The 24971-nt window shown below is 43.4% G+C and overlaps 1 protein-coding gene across 2 annotated transcripts in view; it reads right to left on the bottom strand.

The window, feature by feature from the left end:
• Positions 1-14105, bottom strand: part of EFHC1 (EF-hand domain containing 1) — a 39735-nt gene extending 25630 nt beyond the window's left edge. Inside the window, exons 1-5 of one of the 2 annotated variants that reach the window (NM_001192244.1) lie at positions 13946-14105; positions 11423-11644; positions 6362-6649; positions 1992-2141; positions 662-854 (exon numbers count right to left, since the gene is read on the bottom strand). In NM_001192244.1, the coding sequence (NP_001179173.1) occupies positions 662-854; positions 1992-2141; positions 6362-6649; positions 11423-11644; positions 13946-14008 (916 nt within the window). In that variant the 5' untranslated portion in view covers positions 14009-14105. Of the gene's footprint in view, positions 1-661; positions 855-1991; positions 2142-6361; positions 6650-8264; positions 8426-11422; positions 11645-13945 lie in introns of those variants that run through there. The other variant, XM_015459794.3, reaches the window with a different exon arrangement.
• Between the last annotated feature and the right edge of the window lie 10866 nt (positions 14106-24971).

Raw genomic sequence — 24971 nt, 5'->3', positions numbered from 1 at the left:
ATCCAAACATTGGTCAGTACATGTGACCAAGATGACACTCTTGCAAGAGAAAATTCTTAAACTCTTAAGTCAATAACTAAAGCAAGTTCACTTATTCCAGAGAAGTAGTGACAGACAGCATGTCTCAGCTGCATTCTGTTTGCATTCTTGCTCCAATTCACAAGGTTATTTTATACCAGCAAAGAAAGACCAGGGGCTGATAGAATGGGGATCCACCTTTACGAATCAGAGACGTGTCTTTACCACCTGAAGTTATTCCACACAGAAACTTCCTGATTGATTGGGAAGTGGTTGAGGTGAGAAGCAAAGTCCAAAGCACACCTAAGGAAATGGTAAGCTGTGCCTCTGAATGAAAACAAGGCTGTTTCAGAAAAGCACTAAAAGCCTGACATGAAATGGCTCAGAAGCCCTTCCACACTTAAATAAATCTCCCACTGCTGTTTTGGTTCTGCTCCCTTGATCTGGGTATCAATCATCTCTGCCAGATCATTTCAGAGACAAGCTTGGACTGAGGGGCCAGTAACGGAGGGAAGTTACGGAAAAGCCTACAGAACACAGCAGCCATCTCCCAAGTGTAAAGGGAATGATCACATGATTGAGTAACTCCTCTGAGATCCAGGAAAGGTCCCAATTAATAGAGGATAAATTGAATCACACATACTTGCATTCTCCACCAAAACCTTGGGCATGCGCTGGCGGTTCATCAGGAGGGGGAAGGGATCTCGCCCATCATTCCGTTCGTGGACCTCTCGAATTTCCACCGTGTCATCCATAAGATAGTAATGAATGATGTAGGTCCGACATTCACCGAACATGCTGTCTGTGTCATCCCAGATGGCATAGAATCGAAGAACCTTTGAGGAACCCAAAGCAGTGACTTAAAGAAAAAATTCCACAAAGGGAGAGTTTAACTTAGCTACTTTGGCATTTATGTATCAGTGATGAAAAGATTAGCTAGAAAGACTATGAAGTAATCTCAGATGGTTATTAAAAAAAAAGTATTCACCAAAGATACAAAAACATCTGAAATTATAAACCAGATGTCAACAGCTGGAAAATATTAAGTAATAGGCTTATAAGCTTGTGCTGAGAAAGGATTCATTTTGATCCAAAATATTAGTCAGTGAAAGAAAAGCTGAATTAAAAGAGCAGTGGGCCCTTCATTCAGTTGTTTATACGTAATTAATAAAGACACGTGAATGGTTTGTATATAATTAGTATAGAAAGAATTTTCATTTATTAATCAGTATTTTAGTTCTTTCAACCTCAAAAACAGAATCTTTACAAAAGAGTAACAGTCATATGACTGGTTTAAAGAATGTTCTTAAAAGAATTTGGTAGTTCTAGGTAAAATTTTCTATACTAAACAGAATTACATTTCTGAGAGAAACAGCAGCAGAGAAGCACTAAGGGTGATCTCGCTGTTTTCTCTTTCCCTTTAGTACAGAGAAGAGAAGACTCGGATCTGCTCTGTACACCAGCTCACAAGGGGGAAGACAGGCTGGAACAGAGTTGGAAAATACCCAGAACATTCTGTACTCAAACATCAATGTATTATAACATTTAACAAGGAAGCATCTGCAATGGGAATGCTTTGAAATTACTATTTTAACATTAGAAACCTACATACATGCAATAGCTTTGAAACATCCCAATATAATTCACTCAAGGTTTCCCAAAGGATTCTTGGAGATTAATTCATGTTTAGGAAAAGAAGTGGGCGGCTGGAAATGTAAAGTTAGGGAGCAGATGGTGCTCAGGAATTACTTTAAGAGAGAAGTTTGGTGGAACTCGTAAGACTTAACTTCACAATCTTCTTTGAATCTCTGATATGAAACCTAGGGATTCCTGTACCTGTAACCCCAGAAAGAGAGCACTGTACCTGACCAGTTAAAATACAGATGTAATGTTTCAAAATACACACCTACCAAGACAGCTTGCTAATAAGCAGTGCCGCTTTTGGGAACAAACCTACTAGCTCACTCACCTACCTGTTTGTCAAAGGTGAGAAACTGCTTGAGTTGATCAAAGTCTGTTGGGGTTACATATTTACGGAGAGGCTGTTTCCGGAGTTCAGTGTAAGGATCAAGCGCCATCTTCTCTGGGGGATTTAGCTCAATTCCTTGACTTTCCAAAAATACCTACGTAATTCAAAATTAATAATGATTATCCTTCTTGAAGCTTCTTAAAGTAAGTGCTAAGTGATGCTATAAAAATAAACACTAATATAATAAGAATTTCTAAGCCACTGTCCACATTAACCATTAGTTTAAAGCTTGAGCATGTCTTAGCAGTACCAAGCCTCCGACTGACCCAATTCTGTAATGCAGACAATAACTGATAATTACCTTAAGTAAAAATGTAAGACGTGGTGGCAAGGTAACTGGCTCCAAATATGAATTCAGATCAATTAGATTTAGGTGCCCAGGAACAGAGGAAAAACTAGGATTGCTTATACACACTTATATAATGCTTATACATCGGGAACCTAATCATAGTCTGAACAGTATGTAGTTCATGTCGGGTATGGGGCCAAGCTGGGGTTCCCAGGTGGCACAGTGGTGAAGAATCCGCCTGCCAATAAAGAAGACCCAAGAGACGCAGGTTCGATTCCTGCATCAGGAAGATCCCCTGGAGTAGGAAATGGGAACCCACTCCAGTATTCTTTCATGGAAAGTTCCACAGAAAGAGAAGCCTGGTGGGCTACAGTCCATAGGTCCCAGAGAGTTGGACGGGACTGAGCTCATCATAGAGCACCTGGCGGCAAGCTGAACGAGGGAAAGTTAAGCTGAAATCAAATTCCCAGCTTTCCATCTCAATTAAAACAAATATATGATTAAGCACTTCCCACAAAAAAAAAAAAAAGGAAAAGAAAGCAAACCTACTGGTTATTTCAGACCAAAAAATATTTCAATCAAACAGGAAAGATGAATCAAGGGCTCAAATCTCACTAAAAAAAGTTAAAGAAAGCCATCTGAACTCGATGTGATCTTGAATTTCTTTGCTGATTATGAGCAAATATGTATTATTTTAAGTCACTATATATTTAATACAACTCAATTCTTCTTAAAAGCACAACAAATTTTTTTGTTAAGCACACACACACACTCAAAAACAATTTCCTGGGATCTGTTTACATTCTGGAACTGGAAATTAATGTGGGTTTCTTTGGGGAATTGTGTGGTTTGCTTTTGGACAATTCCATACAAAATGTACAGAATTCAGGGCCAGAATATACGGGCTCTAGTATCAGTTCTGCTAACTAGCTTGTAATCTTAGTATTTAAAGTTTTGGCAGGAATGTAGAAGCTTCCTGAAGTTGACTATTCTTCCTGTCTCTTAGAGAAAAGCCTAAGCTCTTTGAAGTGGTTATTCTAAAGTGTCCCTGGAGGAGCAGAGAGAAGGGAGTGTCTTTGAGAGCAGAAGAGACAAGTGCGGGAGGGAATTCCCCCAGACAGGAAACTAAGACACAGGCTGGTGGGCCTGAAAAGAGCAAGGCTCCCCATGTCTCTGCACAGACGCTCGAAGCCCAGGTGCAGCCCGCCAACACAGGCGTTCAAAGCCTAGTCTCTTACCGGCACCATGCTCCAGGAAGGTGCCCGTGGTCACCAGATGGTGGGCCTGAAAAGAGCAAGGCTCCGCTCATCTCTGCACAGACGCTCGAAGCCCAGGTGCAGCCTGCCAACACAGGCGTTCAAAGCCTAGTCTCTTACCGGCACCATGCTCCAGGAAGGTGCCCGTGGTCACCAGACAACCTGTGGACCCTGGATGACCCCGTTAGGTCTGGGAACGCTGCTGCTTCCCTGCTGTTCCTAGGGCCCGGAATCTCACGTTCAGCGCACTCTGTCTATGGGACCATTTATGCAGAGCCCTGAGGAGGGGGTGAGAATGGATGGTGATGATGATGTGTGTGAACAGAGACGGTGCCTTGTCCAAATCATACTGTAAAGAGTTTCCTTTCTTATTCACTCATAGGTCTAGCCAGGGTGAAAACCATCAAATCAGGTAAGATGTGGACAAACTTCAGACTATTATAGGAGCCAACTTCTAACAGATCAGTTATTAAAAACATAATCTAATCATCAATGCCTGAAACACTCAGCTCTTGTCTATCAGTCATGAGAACTTCAGCTTCCACAAATTTCTGTATTTGTTTACCTGCTCAACCTTATCAACTTAATCAACCCTTGTGGAGCTTTGTGGTCCTTTTCAGCCGAGCATGGAGCAGTGGGAATTCTGAGTTGTCTGATGCACACTCTCAGCTGAGGTCGAACACTGGGAAGTTCTGCCTGTTTCAGTCCTTTTCCTCGAACGTCCTTTTCAGTCCATTTGGGGCCAGCCACTTTTTCTCACTTATTTGCTTTCTGTAGGCGATTCTGCAGTTTGAAGTGGCCCCCAACCTTAGTGCTACGGTGCTGTCTCATGTTCTCAGTACAAGACGAACAATAAGTACTCAGTACATCTACAAATGGTTAAAGTGCTGAATTTCATGTTACCTACATTTTACTACAAAAAAGAAAAGGCAGATGTGATGTACCTTACGGAAAAATTACAAGTGTCAGCTAAGCTTCATTCAGGCATGACTTATAGTGCTGTTGGCCAAGACCTCAATGTTAATGAATCAACAATAATCTGTAAACAGAACAACACACAGAACAAGACTGTGTATTGACCACAGGCTTGGAGGAACCCAACTCTGCATTTCTTGTAGGAGCAATGGTTCAGTATTTGTTAATTCAGTGTCTGTGAAGACTGTACTGCATGTAACTACCATTATTAATGAGAAGTGACTACAACTGGCTTAGATCAACAGCTCAGGGATCAACTTGCAAATGTTCAAACTGTAAAGATGTGACTGTAAAAACAATGGTGATACCTCAAATTCATACAACACTTCATAATTTTTCATTGGTGGCACAATCCTGGAACTACCTATGATAAAATGGACTTCAAAACCAGAAAGAGATATCAAGACCCATTTGAGGGGGACGGTCTCTCAGAGATGGTCTGGTACCTCCACCTTCTCTATGGTTTTCTTGGCTGCTCTCAGGGCAGCACGGATGCCATGGCACCCTCTCTCACTGCCCTGAGGTTCTGCCCCTGAGACATCTCATCAGTGAGGCCTTCCCTGGCCAGCCTTCACACACCGCACCCCCTCCAACTCCAACCCCTTTCCCCTCTTTAGTTCCTTCCATAGCTCTTTGCAGCATCTGACAAACATTTGTTTGCTTATTATTTGTTTCCTCCAACCAGAATGTAATAAGTTCTATAAGGGCAAATCTTTATACCTGGCACCTAGAACAGTGCCTGGCATTCAGCAGGCATTAAGTATTTGCTAAATAAATTACTAATTAAAAAAATAATAAATGAGTGAACTCATAGGGGCTCAGTGCATGGTAAAACTTAATTACATTTGGCATTATGTCACATGGGATTAAAGGCATAAAAAATTTAGGAACTGTATCTTTGCTAAGGCAAATTTGCAATTATTTACTAATACCTACACTTTGTGCTAAAGAAAGTGCTCTCTTTTGCTTTTTTTTCTCTCTCTACAATTAAAGGTGTCAAAAATCCATTACATATGAAATAGAGAAATAAAGATTTTTCCCAATATGTGTTTTTCTTTAAAAATGGTTTTATTCCAGGAATTTTTTAGATACCAAGTTTCCCTAGTATACAGCAAGTATGAGTTCCAAAAAAATACAAATCGCACAAAAAACTTTTGGCTCATATCTGCTAGTAGAGATGGTGCTATTTTTGTAAATCCAGACTTAAGCTAAATTGCCCAAGGTCTCTTTCATATTTCTATCCCTTCAAGGGTACCAGCTCCACTACTCTCTGTCTGAACTGGCATGTGAACTGATTTCTAACCAAATGATTCAGCCACAATGGGAGTTTAACTTTATTACTCAAATATCCATCTAGGATATGTACCAATGTCATCATGAAAAAGATGATGTCACCATGCAGTGATGGCACATGTGTGCTAAGCCGCTTCAGTCACATCTGACTCTGTGAGACTCTATAGATTGTAGCCCGCCACGTTCCTCTGTCCCTGGGATTCTCCAAGCAAGAACTCTGGAGTGGGTTGCCGTGCCCTCCTCCAGGGCATCTTTCCAACCCAGGGATCGAACCTGCATCTCTTACATCTCCTGAATTGGCAGGCAGGCTCTTACCACTAGTGCCACCTGGGATGCCCATGATGCCACATATGACATATACAAATGCCAAGTTAACCTACATATTAATCCACTCAGGACAGAGGATCAGTGCCCTCCTCTTACCCTGACAAGTGACATGTATTCTCTCATAGATTAGAACAATGCCTCAGACACCAAAACTTCCCGAAACACATACTATACCTGTGTGAACTTGTCACAGTCAACAATGCGGAAAGTTTTGCCATAAATCGTGATGTTTATTCCTCGGTTTAGGTCTTTCCAATGGTAGTGGTCTCCCCGGTCATTCTTGGAGAGGCGCTGGCGTTTGATTAACTTTCCTTGAGGGATCCCAGAGTTTTCCACGACAGGCTCTATGACGGACATGCTGTCATCTTCTAGATAGTAGTAAATGTGCACTTGGCGGATCCTGTAATGTTCCTCAATTGACATAGGAACATCTTCTTGGAAATAGGCATCAAATTTAAGCACCTGTAATACAGAAGGGTGGGAGAAATGGTGTGTTAGTGTCTCATCAAAAAATAACAAGTCTCTTCTCACACCAAGAATCACTCAGGGAGGTTCAAATACTCATCATTCCCACCTTGTAATTCCGAGGCTGCCAAACTATGAACATGGGACAAATCTACCCCTGCTGTCTATTTCTATAGAACCTGCAACTAAGAACAGTTTTTAATACATTTAAACGGTCGCAAAATCAAAAGGAGAACAAAATTTCAAAACAATTGGGAACTATACAACATAACATATAATTGCTAATGGCTGCTTTCCCATGATAAGGGCAGAGTTGAGTAGTTGGACTGCTGCTACGGACTGAATTATGTCCCCACCTCCACAATATGCAGTGTTGGAAATTTAACCTTCAACATGACTATATTTGGAGATAAGGTGCCAAGGAGCTAAGTAAGATTACATGAGTCCTGAGGGTAGAGCCCCAATCCAACAGAACTAGTGGCCTTCTAAGAAGAGGAAGAGAGCTCTCTCCCTCCCTCTCAGCACACACGCACTGAGCAAAGGCCGTACGAGGACACAGCACGAAGCCAGCTGCCTGAAAGGCAGGAAGAAAGCCTTCACCAGAAACCAAATCAACAGCAATCTTGGACTTGAAGCGTCCAGAACTGTGGGAAAATTAATTTCTATTGTTTAAGCCACCTGTCTGTCTGTATTTTATTATGGCAGCTCAAGACCAAATATTTATTATTTGGCCCTTCACAGAAAAAGCTTGCTGACCTCTGAACTAAATACTCAAAATAGGGGTAGACAGTTTACTAATGTGTTCCTTAAAGACTTAACTCTACTAGCCTTATTTCAATGTCAAAAATTCCATTTCAAATTTGTGAAAAGGATAAGAAATTTGGACAAGACGACGACTTTTGGTTTCAAAATGAAAACGAATCTCAAGTCCATTTCTTTAGAAGTGGGGTGCCTTGTAAACATATATTAATGACATATTCATTCTTAGAGACTTATATGAATGAATCTCAAATTGACCATCCATCACAACATCTTTGGGTGGCTTGTAAATACCTGTTTTGTGCTCAGAAACAACCATCCCAGATGGACCAAATCCCAGGTCTTCTGGAAGCAGCAGCATCAGTGTAAAGTCAAAATGGCACAAAATGGGATTTTAAAGTGTCTATTATTCTATTTTTAACATTTCTTTTCAAGGCAAGAACATATTAGAATGATGTTTCAGGGAAGTAAGAGTGTTAACCCAAACCCAACTCTATTAAAACAAGGGGAACAAACCAAGGAGACTTTTTAGCGAAGACACAATTATGGCTCAATGGAGGAGGAGATGAAATAATGTATAATGTTTACTGCAGAAGAATAAGATAAGAACCAAAAAAGAATGGGCAACTGCATAGCAGAAATATGAATATAATGGAGTCAGGGCCTTAAAACTCATAACAAAAAGATGAAATGGATGAATATAGCAGAATGTTTAAAGCAAAACAATCATACAGTAAAAGCCAAATATGAAGATCCTTTTAAAGTAACATTTTACAGCAACTGCAAAGAATGAAATGAAGACATGATCAGTAATTCATGTACATAATAGTCAGTATTTGAACCACAGACTTACACAGATTTTTCTGAGAAGATGACTTTGGCAGTGCAGATAGGGGGCTCGAATTTAGGCTTACTGAATTTAAGTGACCGCACAGTTAACACCGAAGGAGGCGACTTGAGATGTAGAGCTGGGTTTGGAGAAAGATGTCAGCATTAGGGGAAAAAAAAAAAAATGACTCAAACATTTTGACCTGAGCAACTGAAAAAAATGGAACTACAATCAAATTGATACGGGGGAGACTGTAGTGGAGCATATTTTGGGGATGAGGAAACAAAATTAGGGGTTTGGTTTTGAACATGTTTACTTTTGAGGTATTCACTAAACATTCAAGAGGAGATGTCAAACGGGTAACTCATCTAGAATTCAGGACACAGTTCATCATGTAAAGGACATTTCAAGGTAAGAGTCTGGAGTCAAGGAGTGAGCAGAGACAAAGGAGAAGAACACACACTGAACCCTGGAGCATACCCAGCTTCCCAAGCCATCTGTTTTCTATGGTGGAGGGGATACAGATACCTTTGGCAACAGAAAGTTGGCCTCAGAACGGGAGGCAGGAAAAAGATACATACACACACACCACATTTTAAAGGCTCAAATAATCAGGATTTTATGCATTCTATTTTTTAAAACGTTAATGAGTTATTTAAAAGCAAACCTTATAGAATTATGTCACATGATCAGTACAAATGAATCCTAATCTATCTTTGTGCTTACACTTGTGAATTGTGACCACTGTAGGCCAGAGTAGCTGGGTAGTGGTTACATTTTCCTAAAGAAGTGATGTTCTCAGAGCTGTGCTTTGAGGAATAAACCAAGCAGAAAGAAGGTAGGGTTTTTTTTGTTTTGTCTTGTTTTTAAGACAGGATGGTATGACCCTAGGTAGAGAAGCAGTCCCCTGAGTGAAATGGCAGCAGGATGAAAAGATGAAAGAAGAAGAACACCACAGAGTGGGAAGTCAGCCTGGGGAAAGATGAGAATGGCACAGGAGCAAAGGGGAAGACGCAGGCATTCCCTGGAGAAGTCCTGGTCTTTATCATCTGTGTAAGAGGTCGTTGCTGCTGCTAAGTTGCTTCAGTCGTGTCCGACTCTGTGCGACCCCACAGACGGCAGCCCACCAGGCTCCCCCATCCTTGGGATTCTCCAGGCAAGAACACTGGAGTGGGGTGCCATTTCCTTCTCCAGTGCATGAAAGTGAAAAGTGAAAGTGAAGTCGCTCAGTCGTGTCCGACTCCTAGTGACCCCACGGACTGCAGCCTACCAGGCTCCTCCATCCATGGGATTTTCCAGGCGAGAGTACTGGAGTGGGTTGCCATTATATTCAGTTATATTCTAATCATGAGGAACGGCATGAAGAATGTCCAAAATATGGACACATATCTTGGCTATGAAGTGGATTTCTGGGTATTCTCAAAAAATTTAAACTCTGATTTAATTCACAGAACCTGTAATTTCCTTACTGCAAAAAAAAAAAAAAAACAACTCAGGTTCAAAACCATGTATTTAACTACTCTACTTCATAATTTATGGTAAGAATTATTTATCAAGAAATTATGATGATCCAAGTAAATGAATAGAAAAAAATATAAATATTCTTTTCACAACAAATATCTTTAAAGAAATGAATTGTAGTATTTAAAAAGTATAAATTAAGTAATGACAATTAGCATAAAATTACATAGAAAAACAAAAAATAAGAAGCTTATTTCCTATTAGGCACAATTTTCTCTCTTTGAATTTCATTAATACTTTTTCACTTTCTAGTTTACAATAGTTATTTGCTATTGTTTTCAGTAAAAATTGAACATAACCATTTATATCTTGATAAACTGTTAAAACCTGCCTGCAAATGCCAGAGACTTAAGAGATGTGGGTTTGATCCCTAGGTCGGGAAGATCCCCTGGAGGAGGGCATGGCAGGCTGCTCCAGTATTTTTGCCTGGAGAATCCCATGGACAGAGGAGCCTGGTGGGCCCCAGTCCATAGGGTCACAGAGTCGGACACAGTTGAAGCGACTTAACACAGCACAAACTTAAAAATGCCTGTCTCACTCCTCTCTTGTATTTTCAGCCCTCTCCCTTTTCTATTGGCTTTGCAGTGCCATTCACAGCTGTAAATAAACAAGAGACACAAGAACAAAGTTAAGACATACAAAATCATGTATCACTGATAAGGGATGTTTAGGTTCAGCCTAGGAAAGCACATGTCAATCTGTTTGTATCAAATGAGTTAGCTGAGATGGGGAAGGGGAGATGATATAGATTATGGCTGATACAGTAAAAAATACTTGCTTCTAATTAAGTGATTACCAGTGCAAATGGCAAATTTCCACAAGATTATTTTGTACCTTTCTGCCTCTAGCTTCAATAAGTACTCTGTAAGACCAAGAAAACAGACAAGTAATATAGGCCAGGAGTAAATGAAGACAGTTAACTCCTGATTAGTAGTTGTCACATTCAGTTATATATAGACATCATTGGGGAATTAGAATCAATGAAGGGTTGGGGTGACACCCAAGTTTCTTAAAAGTCCCGTCAGTAATTCTGCTGCATGGCCAGGGTTAGGACAACCTTACCTTAGTGAAAAGAGAAAGCTCACTGACAAGGAAAATCAAGAAAGATATGGAAATGTTAACAGATGGAAATAAAACTCACATTACAAAAGCATAAGAATAAATAAAACAAAAATGTTATACTACCCTTTGGTTCAGTTACGACAAATCTGAAATGTTTCCTGAAAAACAAAAACTTACAGAAACAGACAAAAACCGACAATAGATGAAGTCATTTTCATGATATTTTGCATTTCACAGAGATTAAGAATTTGTCATTACTGCAGAATACAGGACTTTTAAAATGTGGAAAACACATCAAACAGATAAACACAGCAATACGAACTCAAGAATTCAGAACCACCCCATGCCAACTTTTTAAAACAGTATTTAGAAAATATTTCAGGGACATCTACAGGGAATTATTTTCTGTAATCAGCTTCCTGAGTAAAGAAAGAGTCTTTCAATCCTGAGTCCAGCTGTCTATGACTAAGGGTTGAGGCATTTGAACAATTTTTTCCTCAGAGAATCTGGAAAGCCTGTGGTTTACTACTGACTTTTCTGCAAACAGCTGGCTCTCAGAAATCTGAATTTGAGGGGTACCCTTTGATCCCAGATGATACCTTTTTGTCGAAAGCCACATGTGCAGGAACAAACGCTGCAGGCGGGGCCTGCCTGGCCTGTCCATACGTGAGGATTGGGATCTTGCTGGCCAGCTCATCCAGATCAGCCTGGGACAGCTGGTTAACCTGGAGCCTGTCCCCACCAATCCCAACTGTTGGACGTCGAACAACTGCGTAGCCATTCCTGTAGCCCAGAGTCTGGCTTCTATGAAATGCTGTTTTCTGAAGGAAAAAAGAAGTGTGTCATGATATAACAAGTATTTGTTAGGTAGAAGAGCTAACTTCCAAAGGTATCAGATTCAACCTTTACTTATAAACATCCACAAACCCTGTATCAAAAATTTTACCTACATGAGAAGCTTCTTGTATTTTAAGCTAAAACAGGTGGCCAGGAACAAGGCGGGAGGCAGCAGCCTGAGCTTAAAATAAAATTTAAAGCCCTGTTACGGAGCATCCAATTTTAATTATCAGCTCACCTGCCACAAAAAAACTAAAATATCTTTATGTAGACTCCTAATTTTGTACTATCTTATCTGGTGGTTATAAGTCACAGAACCAAAACAATCCAAATCTGTGAAATGATTTCTTACCTGAAATGAAAGGCCCTCTTGCTACAGTGACACTAATATATTGTAACTCTTTGGAAAGCAAATGGATATTATGGATTTAAAGTCAAACTCAATAATTCCACCCTCCATCCTTTGAGTATATAATCCAAAATCATGGGAAAGAACAATATGCCTAAGGCTGACAATTACAATGTTAATTACAATATACCAAAACATAAGAAGCAATCTAAAAGACAAGCAAATGATGGAAAGCTCACTTAATGGGCTATTATGCAGCTATTAAAATACTTGTTTTGAAGACCATGTAGCAATCTGGGGGAAATGTTTATGATTTAATAAGCCCAGAAAAGCAGCTTATAAAATTATACACATACTACAATTACAAGCATGCAAACACGTGCACAAAAAGACTGCTTTGGAGAATGTTCTCTGTTCTATACATTTCTGAATTACGTTGTTGTTCTTTTTTACAATCAACAGATTTTTTTTTTGATAACTGGAAAACAACAAAAGATTATATAAAAAAGAAAAAAGTGAAAATGAAGTATTTTTGAAGGAAGGAGATCAAAACAGTGGCACGGGGACCCAGCCTCCCCACCACTCCACAAAGATCAACGGTCGGACAGCTATCCACAAATAAGAGCTCTGGAAGAGGTCCATGTAGTAGGTTTCAGCAACACAGTGGGATATTTGTACAGGAAGAGAAGGAAGACTACCTCATTTTGTCTGCATCATCTCATCCTCCAATCCAGCACTGTTCAGTGCCAGGAGACAACTTCCCCTCAACAGGAAAGGAAGAGCCAAGTGAGCAGTCAGGCTCCAGTCTTTTTTACTTTACCTTCATGACCAAGGAGAGGAACTTATTGTTTAAATTGTTAAACTACATAAATGATTATTGTTTCATCTTTGAAAATCAGCCTATTGAATCTTAATGCTGACCTTCCCACACATATTTCAGCAACCCTGAAATTTCAGTATTAAAATCATAATTTTGTCAAGGGCTAAACTGTGTTGGAGAAAAAAAACACAAGCCTATTTTTTTTTTCCTCTTCAGTTTTGTCTAGAAGATACAACTAACAACACTTAAGGTAGGGGAGGAGTCAAACAAAATCCAAATAGGAATCTTTTATAAAAATGTTAAAAGCGAAAAGAAAAGGGCTAGAGAAGAAAAAACAAGAACACATCAATTGTGGCAGAGGGAACTAAAGTGCAATTATCTCCTACAAAGCACCTGAGGATGATTTGGGAGGAAGATGGCCAAGTGCTGAAAATTTAACTTTCCAAGCGAGAGGATTTGGGGGAAAAGATTAAACAAGACTGCAGAAAAAGTCGACGTGCTGGACAGAAAAGGAGATGGGGCTTGGTAGAAGCATAAATGAGACCGAGGAAAAGGACCTGACATAACGAAGCCAACAGATGGAAAATGGAGTTGGGAGTGGGAGCGATTACTGGGTCTAGGATTCAGAAGAGGGAAATGCGGGCGGCAATGATGGGCTTGGGGAGAGTGGGCGGGATGGGGTTGTGGAAATAAGGATGAAGGCGTATAGAAGTTGAGTCGGGGAAGGGGCCCAGGTTGAGGGAAGAAGAGTTTAAGGATGGAACTGGGCAGAAAGGGGTATGTGCAGAGGGAGAATGAGCTAGGCAGAAGGCCGAGGGAGCTCGGGAACCAGGTGGGGAAAACCAGCAAGAGCAGAGCAGCAAGGAAGAACGCTGGGAGGCCAACAGACTGCCAGGATGGAGTGGAAAACCCAGAAAGGGATGGGCTGAAAGCAAACTGGAGAAAGAGAGTGAGGTTGGGTGGGGGGTGGGGGTGTGGAGAACAGCGTTGGGGGCAGAGAGAGGGTTTGAAGGGGAAAAGGCCAAACTCGCGTGGACGAGCAGAGACGCAACCTGCTGCGAGCTCTCCGAGGCTGCCAGGAGGTGGGGACAGGGGTTTGGCCGGAGACGTCCTCACCGTTAAGTCCTTAAAGGACGTGCCTGGGAGAAAGGGCAGGCCATGCACTGGGTTAGACACCATCGCGCCCGCTCTCGCTGCAACCACCCGAGTAGGGTTTGGCTCTCCTGGGTTGCCAGGGGAACCAGCGGCGTTCTGGGCGGCCCGGCAGCTCCATGGTAACGCCAAACACGCCGAGCGCTTGCGGAAGAGGGGCGGGGCCCGAGACGCAGGAGTGTCCGGTCAGCGCGTGCGCAGCCCGTGGACTAGACGTTCTCGCGGGAGTGTGGCCGAGCGGAGCTGGCCCCGCCCCGCGCAGTCACATGAGAACACGGGGCGGGGCGAGGCGAGGTGGTTTGGGATGACGTGGTGGTTCTCCCCTTGAGGGTCCGGGTTCCGGGCGGGTCCTTAGATCAGTGACAGGGGAAGGGTCCTTCCTTCGCTCCATCCCAGTCCTCACCTCACCTCACCTCGCCCGTCCCGCTCGCTCTTCTCCCACCCGTGGGAAAAAGGCTCTTGTCCCAGTTCACACGGAAGTGTCACTGGTTGGTTCCGGTTGAAAGTGTTACTTCTGAACCCGTGCTTCCCTGGGGCCAGGGACTGAGAAATATTCATTATTGTAATTCTGTTGTTCAAGGATGTTCAATAAACAAAAGCAACTGACTGGTGCCTAATCCTCCAACTACGTCATTCAAGTTTTTTCCTACTTTACCTTTCTGAAGGAAATGGCAACCCACTCCAGTATTCTTGCCTGGAGAATCTAATGGACAGAGGAGCCTGGCGGGCTACATACAGCCCATGGGGTCGCCAAGGGTCGGACACGACTGAGCGACTAAGCGCAGCACATTCTATTTCTACACCCTCCTTCACAGGCCTTGGTGGGGGCGGGGGGGTCTTACATATTCACCGCAGGACACTCAGTATTTGTTGACTGGAGAGCTACACGGCGCTCCTGTCAATTCTCTGAGTATCTACGATCACTACCTACAGTTGCAATAAAAAGATCAGACCCACGAGGGGAAATACATCTTCCAAGAAAAATTTGTCATAGCAGAGAAGCAAATAAGCGCGGTGATAAATTGTCAAAACCGTAGGTACTCTTTTTACAAAACTTGTTTAAATTATTATCCCTTAAAAAATGTAATCCTGTACTTGAAACATCTTCAAGAAAGGAAAAAACAAGCTATCAGAAGCGCTGAGGAGCTTAAAAAGAAAAACAAAACCCAGATGCCTGGACATTGGATTCATTGGGTTTGAAATGGGGCCCAGGCATCTGATTTTTATAACAGCTGTTTCTGAGAATGAGCCAGTTTAACGGAGTGCAATAGAGTAGCAAGCTTCGCGCCAAAGGCATCCATGTCATGGGTGGTTTACTGCCAATACAGACAAAGGCTTTAGTTTTACTGCTGCTTGTCAGAGTAAATCCCCCTGATGGGTTTCACTAACAGGCGTAAACCTCAGGGGGCCCAGGCCATCAATCCACTAGTAGCAGTGAAGCAGTTCTTGGTGGCTGTCTCCACACCTTGCCCAAAGAGTTTCTTTTCTGATAACACTTGCTCTCCCCTAACTACTTCTAGTTCCCATTTTTGTCCCCCACTTCTTTTTTCACCTTTCCAGATTTTTTAAATTTTTTATTGGTGTAGTGCCCTAATGTAGGTGTTTAATACATTTTTTGAATCAGTGCATTGTAATGATACTAAAGACTTTACAAGTATCTGTCCATTACATTTTATCTTAGCCACTGACCTAGAAGGGCAGTGTGGACAAAGGATGTCACCTGCCATATCAGTAAATGAGAAGATGTTGCAGCCATTAAGCCATCAGGCACAGAAGTCATCCACAACTGTGCATGCTGAGGGGATTTAGGATGGAGAAAAGCAGGATACTGGTCCTGGATGGTAAGGTGCCTATCAAAGGAATGAGTTCAGTGAGCCCAGACTCTTGCATCTTCTCATATAAAGAAAAGCACTCGTTCATTAACTTGAGATGTCTGGTTTTCTTTAATTAACAGTATTTTTTTTTTAATGTTCTGACTCCCTGTTCTTTGTTGCAAAAGCTCCTGGCTCCTCCCTTACCTCTTTATGGTTGTAGCTTGGAGCTGAGAGGCTGTCTTCCTGATTTTAGTCCTCAAAAAGTCCACCGAATAAAACATAATTCTCAACTTTTAGGTTTTGCTTTTTTTTTTTTTCTCATTTGACAGAAGTCATACACTGGGAGAATATTTCAAGATGGCAAGTTCAGCCTCAGAATCACTGGAAACCATGATCCTTGCTGACTCTTCATGATAAACTTACACTGTTCCTAGTTATACAATCCATCCCCCCCAACCCTGCCACCACCCTTTCTCTTAATTAAAGTAAATCCATGGCATTAGGATACACTTGGTAGAGCCCCCCTGGACTCAGTGCAAAGTTGCACTTGGGTCTGTATTCCTTGGGCTGGGTAGGGAAAGAGCGTGCAGGGCTTGGAAAGGGTGAGTCCTTCCCAAGTTTCTTGTCCTTTATGGCATCTGTTCCTATTGGGGCAGTGCCTTCTGGTCAAATGCCTTTCTTTCCCAGAAGGGCACACTGCTGCTGCTGCTGCTGCTGCTAAATCGCCTCAGTCATGTCCGACTCTGTGCGGCCCCAGAGACAGCAGCCCACAAGGCTCCGCCGTCCCTGGGATTCTCCAGGCAAGAACACTGGAGTGGGTTGCCATTTCCTTCTCCAATGCATGAAAGGGAAAGGGAAAGTCACTCAGTCGTGTCCGACTCTTTGCGACCACATGGACTATACAGTCCATGGAATTCTTGCATGAAAGTGAAATGTGAAAGTGAAGTCGCTCAGTCACATCTGACTCTTAGCGACCCCATGGACTGCAGCCCACCAGGCTCCTCCGTCCACGGGATTTTCCAGGCAAGAGTACTGGAGTGGGGTGCCATTGCCTTCTCCGAAGGGCACACTATGATACCCTTAATAGAGTGTTTTAACTACTTTCAGACCTAGACATGCATGGTGAAGGAAACTTCTCTCGATCTGTGGCCTCATAAAAATGACTTCACCTCTAAGGAGGTGAAGCCAGGCCGTACTGCATCTGTGTTAAAAGCACAGGTACAGGTCTGTGAAGAAGGCTGGGGGGGAGTAGGTAAGACAGGGCTTCAGAAAACTGCATGAAACCTGAGAAGGAGGGTATGATTAAGAGTTTATATCCCATTTCTCCTAAACATGATGATTCAGCATGGATTGCATTCACCGTCTCTCACCTTGTGGAATATACAGGAGAAGGCCAGAGCCTGACCATCCCAGGCAGCTGAAGTGGAAAGTGCCGTGTTAGGAAGGCTGAACATAAAGCCTGGACTCAGAAGGCCATGGGGACATTGCATGACCTTACAGGGTGCTACAAAACTTGGGGGATGGAAAAATTAGGGAAGATCAGACTGCCAGGAGGCTGAAAGAGGGCATCTTGGGCAGGATGACATCTCTCAGGGACTCTTGATGGGAGAGGTCGGACAGCAGAGCCTGCAAGCAGTTGCCTAAATAAATCTCCTTTTCCAGCATTTTGCCCAGAGCTGGCTTTTACCCAGAGTTTGTTTACAATCCTGGGACATCGTTATTTTTGAAATAGATGGGGAAACAGTGGAAACAGTGTCAGACTTTATTTTTTTGGGCTCCAAAATCACTGCAGATGGTAACTGCAGCCATGAAATTAAAAGACGCTTACTCCTTGGAAGGAAGGTTATGACCAACCTAAATAGCATATTCAAAAGCAGAGACATTACTTTGCCAACAGAGGTTCGTCTAGTCAAGGCTATGGTTTTTCCTGTGGTCATGTATGGATGTGAGAGTTGGACTGTGAAGAAAGCTGAGCACCGAAGAATTGATGCCTTTGAACTGTGGTGTTGGAGAAGACTCTTGAGAGTCCCTTGGACAGCAAGGAGATCCAACCAGTCCATTCTGAAGGAGATCAGCCCTGGAATTTCTTTGGAAGGAATGATGCTAAAGCTAAAACTCCAGTACTTTGGGCACCTCATGCGAAGAGTTGACTCATTGGAAAAGACTCTGATGCTGGGAGGGATTAGGGGCAGGAGGAGAAGGGGACGACAGAGGATGAGATGGCTGGATGGAATCACTGACTCGATGGATGTGAGTCTAGGTGAACTCCGGGAGTTGGTGATGGACAGGGAGGCCTGGCGTGCTGCGATTCATGGGGTCGCAAAGAGTCGGCCACGACTGAGTGACTGAACTGAACTGAGTATCACAGGATTAATATCAGGCAGGCTTTCTGCAATAACTGTGATGCACTACTGCCCTCTGCTGGATAAAAGAGGTACAGCATGGTTTATGAAAAGCAAACTCAATGAGGTTTGGAAGTTCTGGCGGTGTTGCTAGTGAGTGGTTGTGGAGGTGACTTGGGCTTCAAAATCACTGCAGATGGTGACTGCAGCCATGAAATAAAAGACACTTGCTCCTTGGAAGAAAAGCTATGACCAACCTACACAGCATATTAAAAAACAGAGACACTACTTTGCCAACAAGTTTCCGTCTACTCAAAGCTATGGTTTTTCCAGTTGTATGGATGTGAGAGTTGGACTATAAAGAAAGCTGAGTGCCAAAGAATTGACGCTTCTGAGCTATGGTGTTGAAGAAGACTCTTGAGAGTTCCTTGGACTGCAAGGTGATCCAACCAGTCAATTCTAAAGGAAATCAGTCCTGAATATTCATTGAAAAGACTGATGCTGAAGCTGAAGCTCCAATACTTTGGCCACCTGATGCTTAGAACTGACTCTTTGGAAAAGACCCTGATGCTGGGAAAGATTGAAGGCAGGATAAGAAGGGGATGACAGAGGATGAGATGGTTGGATGGCATCCCCGATGCAATGGACATGAGTTTGGGCAAGCTCCGGGAGTTGGTGATGGACAGGGGGCCTGGCATGGTGCAGTCCATGAGGTGGAAAAGAATCGAACACGACTGAGTGACTGAACTGAACTAGACTGATGGAGGTGACACCTTGCAAGGGCAGGTACTTTGGTCAGATGCTCTCTGTCCTTCATTTCTATCACTCCGTGGTCTCTGGAATCTACCAAAACATTCTGGTCAACCACTTTGATCTTTGCTAAGTATGAAAAAAAAAGAGTGAAGAACCCGCAGTGATTTCCAAGCTGATTCTGAAGGTTTAGGACACAAAGGAAATCTTCATTTGACAAAAAAAATCATACAATTTAAGTTTAGACTATTTTAGTCTTGCAGTGGGTTCCTTCTAGAGGGTTGAAAAAAATTGTGCTTCTGATGCTTTTTCCTCTAAGTCAAAACCATTCTATTATCTTAACTGATTCACTTGGAATTCCCTTCCCTATGAAAAAGTCTATCAAAGACAACCTCACAGAATTAGAGATTCCACAGTATGTAAGTTTCCCAAGGATAAGTCCTTTGTTCAGTGCCATTTTCTCAGCTTCCATCACAGTGTCTGGCACCTCATAAATACTCAGTAAACAGTTATAAAATGACTGACCAAGTAAATGAATACTTGAAAATCACCCAATACTTTTCAAACTGCCAGTGTATCCCCTTTACTAGGTCTTTAAATCATCTTAATGATCATGACAACCAGAATTTATTTTTAAAAAAGAAATAGAATATTAATTATCAGGATGCATCAAATGTTAAATGGGTGAAATTCAGTGGAAAAACATTTTAAGATGTATTCAAATACACCCATTGGTATTGTGGGTATTACTGTGGTCAGAGTCAAAAAACTTGGAAAGTGATTACCACCACCCAGCCCCTCATTTCACTGGTGCAAAATCCCCACGTCAAAAGAGATTAAGGAAACGTGGGTGAATGACTGGTTACTAATTGGGTATTTCTTACACTTAATCCCAATCCTCGCACAGCTGGGAAAGATATTCCTCCTTCAGCATGTGAGGGATCATTGATTCTGGCATCCTGTTTTTGAGACCTCTCTGCCTTATTATTTCACAGGATGGAGAAAGAGATGTGTTAGAGTGATGGTACAGTAATGTTGATTACAGGTTTGAATTCCAAATGCAGATAGGACGTGAATCCACTGATTCAGGTAAATGACAACCTTGAACATGGGGAGATGTCTTTGGTGCCTCCTCTCCCACTCAGCGGAGAAGGCAATGGCACCCCACTCCAGTACTCTTGCCTGGAAAATCCCATGGGCAGAGAAGCCTGGTAGGCTGCAGTCCATGGGGTCGCTAAGAGTCGGACACAACTGAGCGACTTCACTTTCACTTTCATGCATTGGAGAAGGAAATGGCAACCCACTCCAGTGTTCTTGCCTGGAGAATCCCAGGGACGGGGGAGCCTGGTGAGCTGCCGTCTATGGGGTCGCACGGAGTCGGACACGACTGAAGTGACTTAGTTTAGCTTATCTCCCACTCAACATCTCGATCCATTCTTCATCCTTCTCTCTTCTCACATGTGCAGCATGGAACAGAATGTACACAGCATGGAACAGAACATAGGCAGCATGAGACAGAAAGTAACAAGCCATGTTGAGAGTGCTGAGAGCCACGTTCATGTCCTCCCTGAGTCATGAATGTTTCTATGAACTTGGACAAGTTACACGAGTTTTTTTTTTTTCCTTACATGTGTTTTTGGGTTTTTTTTTCATCTTTACATTGAGAAGGCTGGGCCAGAATTAGTGATCATTAATTGCTTTGAAAACCTAGCGAAAGCTGTCCTGTCTTCCCCAAAAGCACATACTCACAGGTATAGATTTCAGCTATGACTTTATGGAGTTAGGGAGCCTCAGCGGGTCTCAGGTCTACAGCTGTCCCATCTCTGAAATCTTACATAAGGAGGAATCCATATCATAGCTCCCCGGAAGCAGAATGATGTGTTGGTTGAAAGTATTGACTGTAGAAAGCTCTTCAGGACAGACAACCCATTTTTACCAATAAATGAATTGCAGGGAAGGGGACAAAGAGTGAAGTGGAAGGGAAACCAATAGATTAAAAGTCTTCAGTGACAAATTAACCAGCTGCAATGTATGGGCCCTGTTGAGATTCTAATGTAAACAAATACACTTTAAAAATAACGATGCCATTAATGAGACTGCTGGGAATTTGAACGCGAGAATGTTAAGGAATTGTTCTTCAATATTTTAGAAATGATCGGTATGGTGGTTTTGCAAGAATGTCTTCATCTTCTCTAAAAACTTTTAGAGATACATACCCAAGTGTGTATGATGGAGAAAACGATAACATGTCTGGTATTTGCTTTAAAATAATATGAGAAGTGAGTCAGGGTAGATGAAGCCAGATTGCCCATTAGTTGACCTTTGTTGACATGATTAAACACTTCACTAAATACTTCTGTCTATTTTTGAATATATTGAAATTTTCTATAACAAAAAGTTAAAATTAAAAAAAAAAAAAAAAGTATGGACTCTGGAGCCAGATGGCCTGGGGCTGGGCCCTGATTCTACCACTTAGCAGCTCTGTGACCTGTGGGAAGTGCCCAGTGACTGCCTTAATGTGGTCTGGGGGACTCTCCTGAATGGGCTGTTTGAAGAGAGACAGGGAACTGGAAAAATAATGATCAACTGAAGACAGAGAAAGGGGCAAGTGTGTTGGGCATGTTAAAGCCTGCGTAACATTTAGGAAGCTTGGTAGCTATCACTTAAGTCTTTCTTTCCGCTTTCCTCTTGGACTCTCCAAACTCTCAAAAAACATCTCATAGATACACAAAGGCACACAGACACACACATAGACAGATGCACACAGAACAGACACAGAGACACAGACACACGCACACACACCTACACACCCCACATCCTTTAGCAGGTAGGAGGGACTCCAAACTCTGAGCCTGGGTTACGGAAAGGAACCTGTTTCCCCTTTGTGCCATGGAGGAGGCTGGGGATCAGGGTTTCCCTCAGCGCCCTGGACCGTGTCCGGTTCCCCTGGTCACCATCTCCTTTTGACACCACGGGGACGGAGAGCAGACTGTGACTTTGCAGCCGTGGCAGGTGGATGGGTGGCTGTGGGAGATGAGAAGAGGCCAGGACCCCAGAGGGAACTTGCCAAGGGGGCCCAGGTGCCCCGGCTTCACCGGGGTGGGGTCGGATGTGTGGGAACTCCTTTAGCGGCACTGGGACCAGCTGTTCAGAATGTCTTCTCTGAATTTAACCTCCCACCACATGCGTGATAAGCTTCCCGGAGTATCTCCACTGAGTTTACGAGTGAGACCACAGATCTGCGCCTCCCTTTAGTGGGTGTGGGTGGCGAGGCGGGGGTCTCTGTGTTCTCATCTCCCCCCAGCCCTTCTCGAGCCTGCTGCGAGCTGAGAGATCCACGCCACTGGGTGGCCAGACTGTGTCAGTTGATGGAGGTAAAAGCTGAGATCGCCTGGAACAGGTGTTAACATCCTAAGGCAGCCATCGCACAGCAGCAGAACCGAGGAGCTTAGACTGCACACATTATGCTCCAACCTTTCTGGAATCCGGAAGTCAGACATCACGTTCCCCACAGGGTCACCCCTCCCCTCCCGGCCTCTGGGTGTTCCCACCACCCCTCCAGCCTTGGCCTCCATCATCTCCGCTGTTCTTCCCGCGTGTCTCTGTGCGCCATCCCGGGGCCCTGCATCCTCACCTTCTCTCCGTGTCTCTCTCTTCTATAAGGACATCGGTCACACTGCACTAAGGGGTCACCCTACTTCAGTATCACCTCCCAATCACTCACATCTGCAGCTGTCATTTCCAAAGACGGTCGCTTTCTGAGATCCTGGGGATTAGGACGTCAACATATCTTTGGGGGAGACATAATTCAAGCTGTAATAGATGTGAGTCAAGAAGTAAAAACGAAGAGGGGGATAAACTGGGGGATTGGGGTTGACATATACATACTTCTATATATAAAACAGATAACTAATAAGGACCAGGGCTTCCCTGGTGGTTCAGCTGGTAAAGAATCTACCTGCAATGTGGGAGACCTGGATTCAATCCCTGGGTTGGGAAGATCCCCTGGAGAAAGGAAAGGCTACCCACTCCAGTATTCTGGCCTGGAGAATTCCACAGACTGTATAGTCCGTGGGGTTGCAAAGAGTCAGACACGACTGAGTGACTTCCACTAAGGACCTATTATATAGCACAGGGAGCTCTACTCAGTACTCTGTAATGGCCTATATGGGAAAAGAACCTAAAAAAGAGTGGATATATGTCTAACTGATTCACTTTGCTGTATTCCTGAAATTAACACAACATTATAAATCAGTTCAGTTCAATCGCTCAGTTGTGTCCGACTCTGCGACCCCATGAATTGCAGCACGCCAGGCCTCCCTGTGCATCACCAACTCCCAGAGTTCACTCAAACTCATGTCCATTGAGTTGGTGATGCCATCCAGCCATCTCATCCTCTGTCGTCCCGTTCTCCTCCTGCCCCCAAACCCTCCCAGCATCAGAGTCTTTTCTAATGAATCAACTCTTCGCATGAGGTACCCAAAGTACTGGAGTTTCAGCTTTAGCATCAGTCCTTCCAAAGAACACCCAGGACTGATCCAACTATATGCCAATAAAAAAAGAAGCAATAAACGAGTGAGTGGAGCAGTAGGGTTTCCTCCACAGGCTGACAACCTGGGGACCACATACATGAAAGGATTAGGCTTCCAGCCTGTCAGGGTGGGTCTGTGCACTGCAGAAAGTTTCTCCACTGATGCCTATCATGGTCTGTGATGTGCAGAGGGTGGAAGGAGGAACTCTCACCAAAATACCCACAGAACCATGGGGCAATACATACATCTTAGTCTGTGATGGGTGGAGAACAACTGCTCTCCAGGGCAGTGAGCCTCCACTCTGGTGAGAAATTTCAGGAGCTGACGGGGAGGGTGGGCGAGTTTAGATAGAATCCACAGCCCCCTGTTCAGGGGGGAGTGATAGAAATCATAATGGTTACAACAACAATCGCCACTTGCACTGATTGAGCACAAAGTTCATGCTGTTTCCTCCCTCCTACAGCAAAATTAGTCAAATTCTGGGCTCATTTGTTCTTGACTGAAAAAATGCTGAATGGAGATGTTTGCTATTAAGTTGCCTTTAAGAAACTGTTTCGGAGAAGGCAATGGCAACCCACTCCAGTACTCTCGCCTGGAAAATCCCACGGATGGAGGAGCCTGGTAGGCTGTAGTCCATGGGGTCACCAAGAGAGTCAGACATGACTGAGTGTCTTCACTTTCACTTTTCACTTTCATGCATTGGAGAAGGAAATGGCAACCCACTCCAGTGTTCTTGCCTGGAGAATCCCAGGGAGGGGGAGCCTCGTGGGCTGCCGTCTATGGGGTCACACAGAGTCGGACATGACTGAAGTGACTTATGAGCAGCAGCAGCAAGAAACTGTTTTAGCCAGAATGGTGCTCTGAGTGACTCTGAGAACTAGGGTACTTTTAACAGGTTGAGGATGAACCAGTGGATGTTGGCAATTTGATCTCTGGTTCCTCTAGTCTCAGTAGTCATATATAGATGTGAGAGTTGGACTATACAGAAAGCTGAGTGCCAAAGAATTGATGCTTTTGAACTGTGGTGTTGGAGAAGACTCTTGAGAGTCCCTTGGACTGCAAGGAGATCCAACCAGTCCATTCTGAAGGAGATCAGTCCTGGGTGTTCATTGGAAGGACTGATGCTGAAGCTGAAACTCCAATACTTAGGCCACCTGATGTGAAGAACTGACTGTTTGGAAAAGACCCTGATGCTGGGAAAGATTGAAAGCTGGAGGAGAATGGGACGACAGAGGATGAGATGGTTGGATGGCATCACCGACTGGATGGACATGAGTTTGAGTAAGCTCTGGAAGCTGGTGATGGACAGGGAAGCCTGGAGTACTGCAGTCCATGGGGTTGCAAAGTGTCAGACACGACTGAGCGACTGAACTGAAGTTGAAGAAAGCTTCACAGGAGAAACATAGGGAATTGACGTGAGCAGGCTTGGTTGTTCTTTGAGCTGCCTGCAGTCCTTGGAGGTTACCCAGGTGGTTGCAGCCTCTGAGACTCATGTGACCAGGTCTGCAGGGGATTCTAGCACAAAGAATATTTAAGAATTTCACTATTGGTG

This window comes from Bos taurus, chromosome 23 (genome assembly GCF_002263795.3).
Source record: "Bos taurus isolate L1 Dominette 01449 registration number 42190680 breed Hereford chromosome 23, ARS-UCD2.0, whole genome shotgun sequence".
NCBI classification, from domain to species: Eukaryota; Metazoa; Chordata; class Mammalia; order Artiodactyla; family Bovidae; genus Bos; species Bos taurus.
The sequence above is the reverse complement of the archived record's forward strand: the minus strand, read 5'-3'. Positions and strand labels throughout refer to the sequence as shown.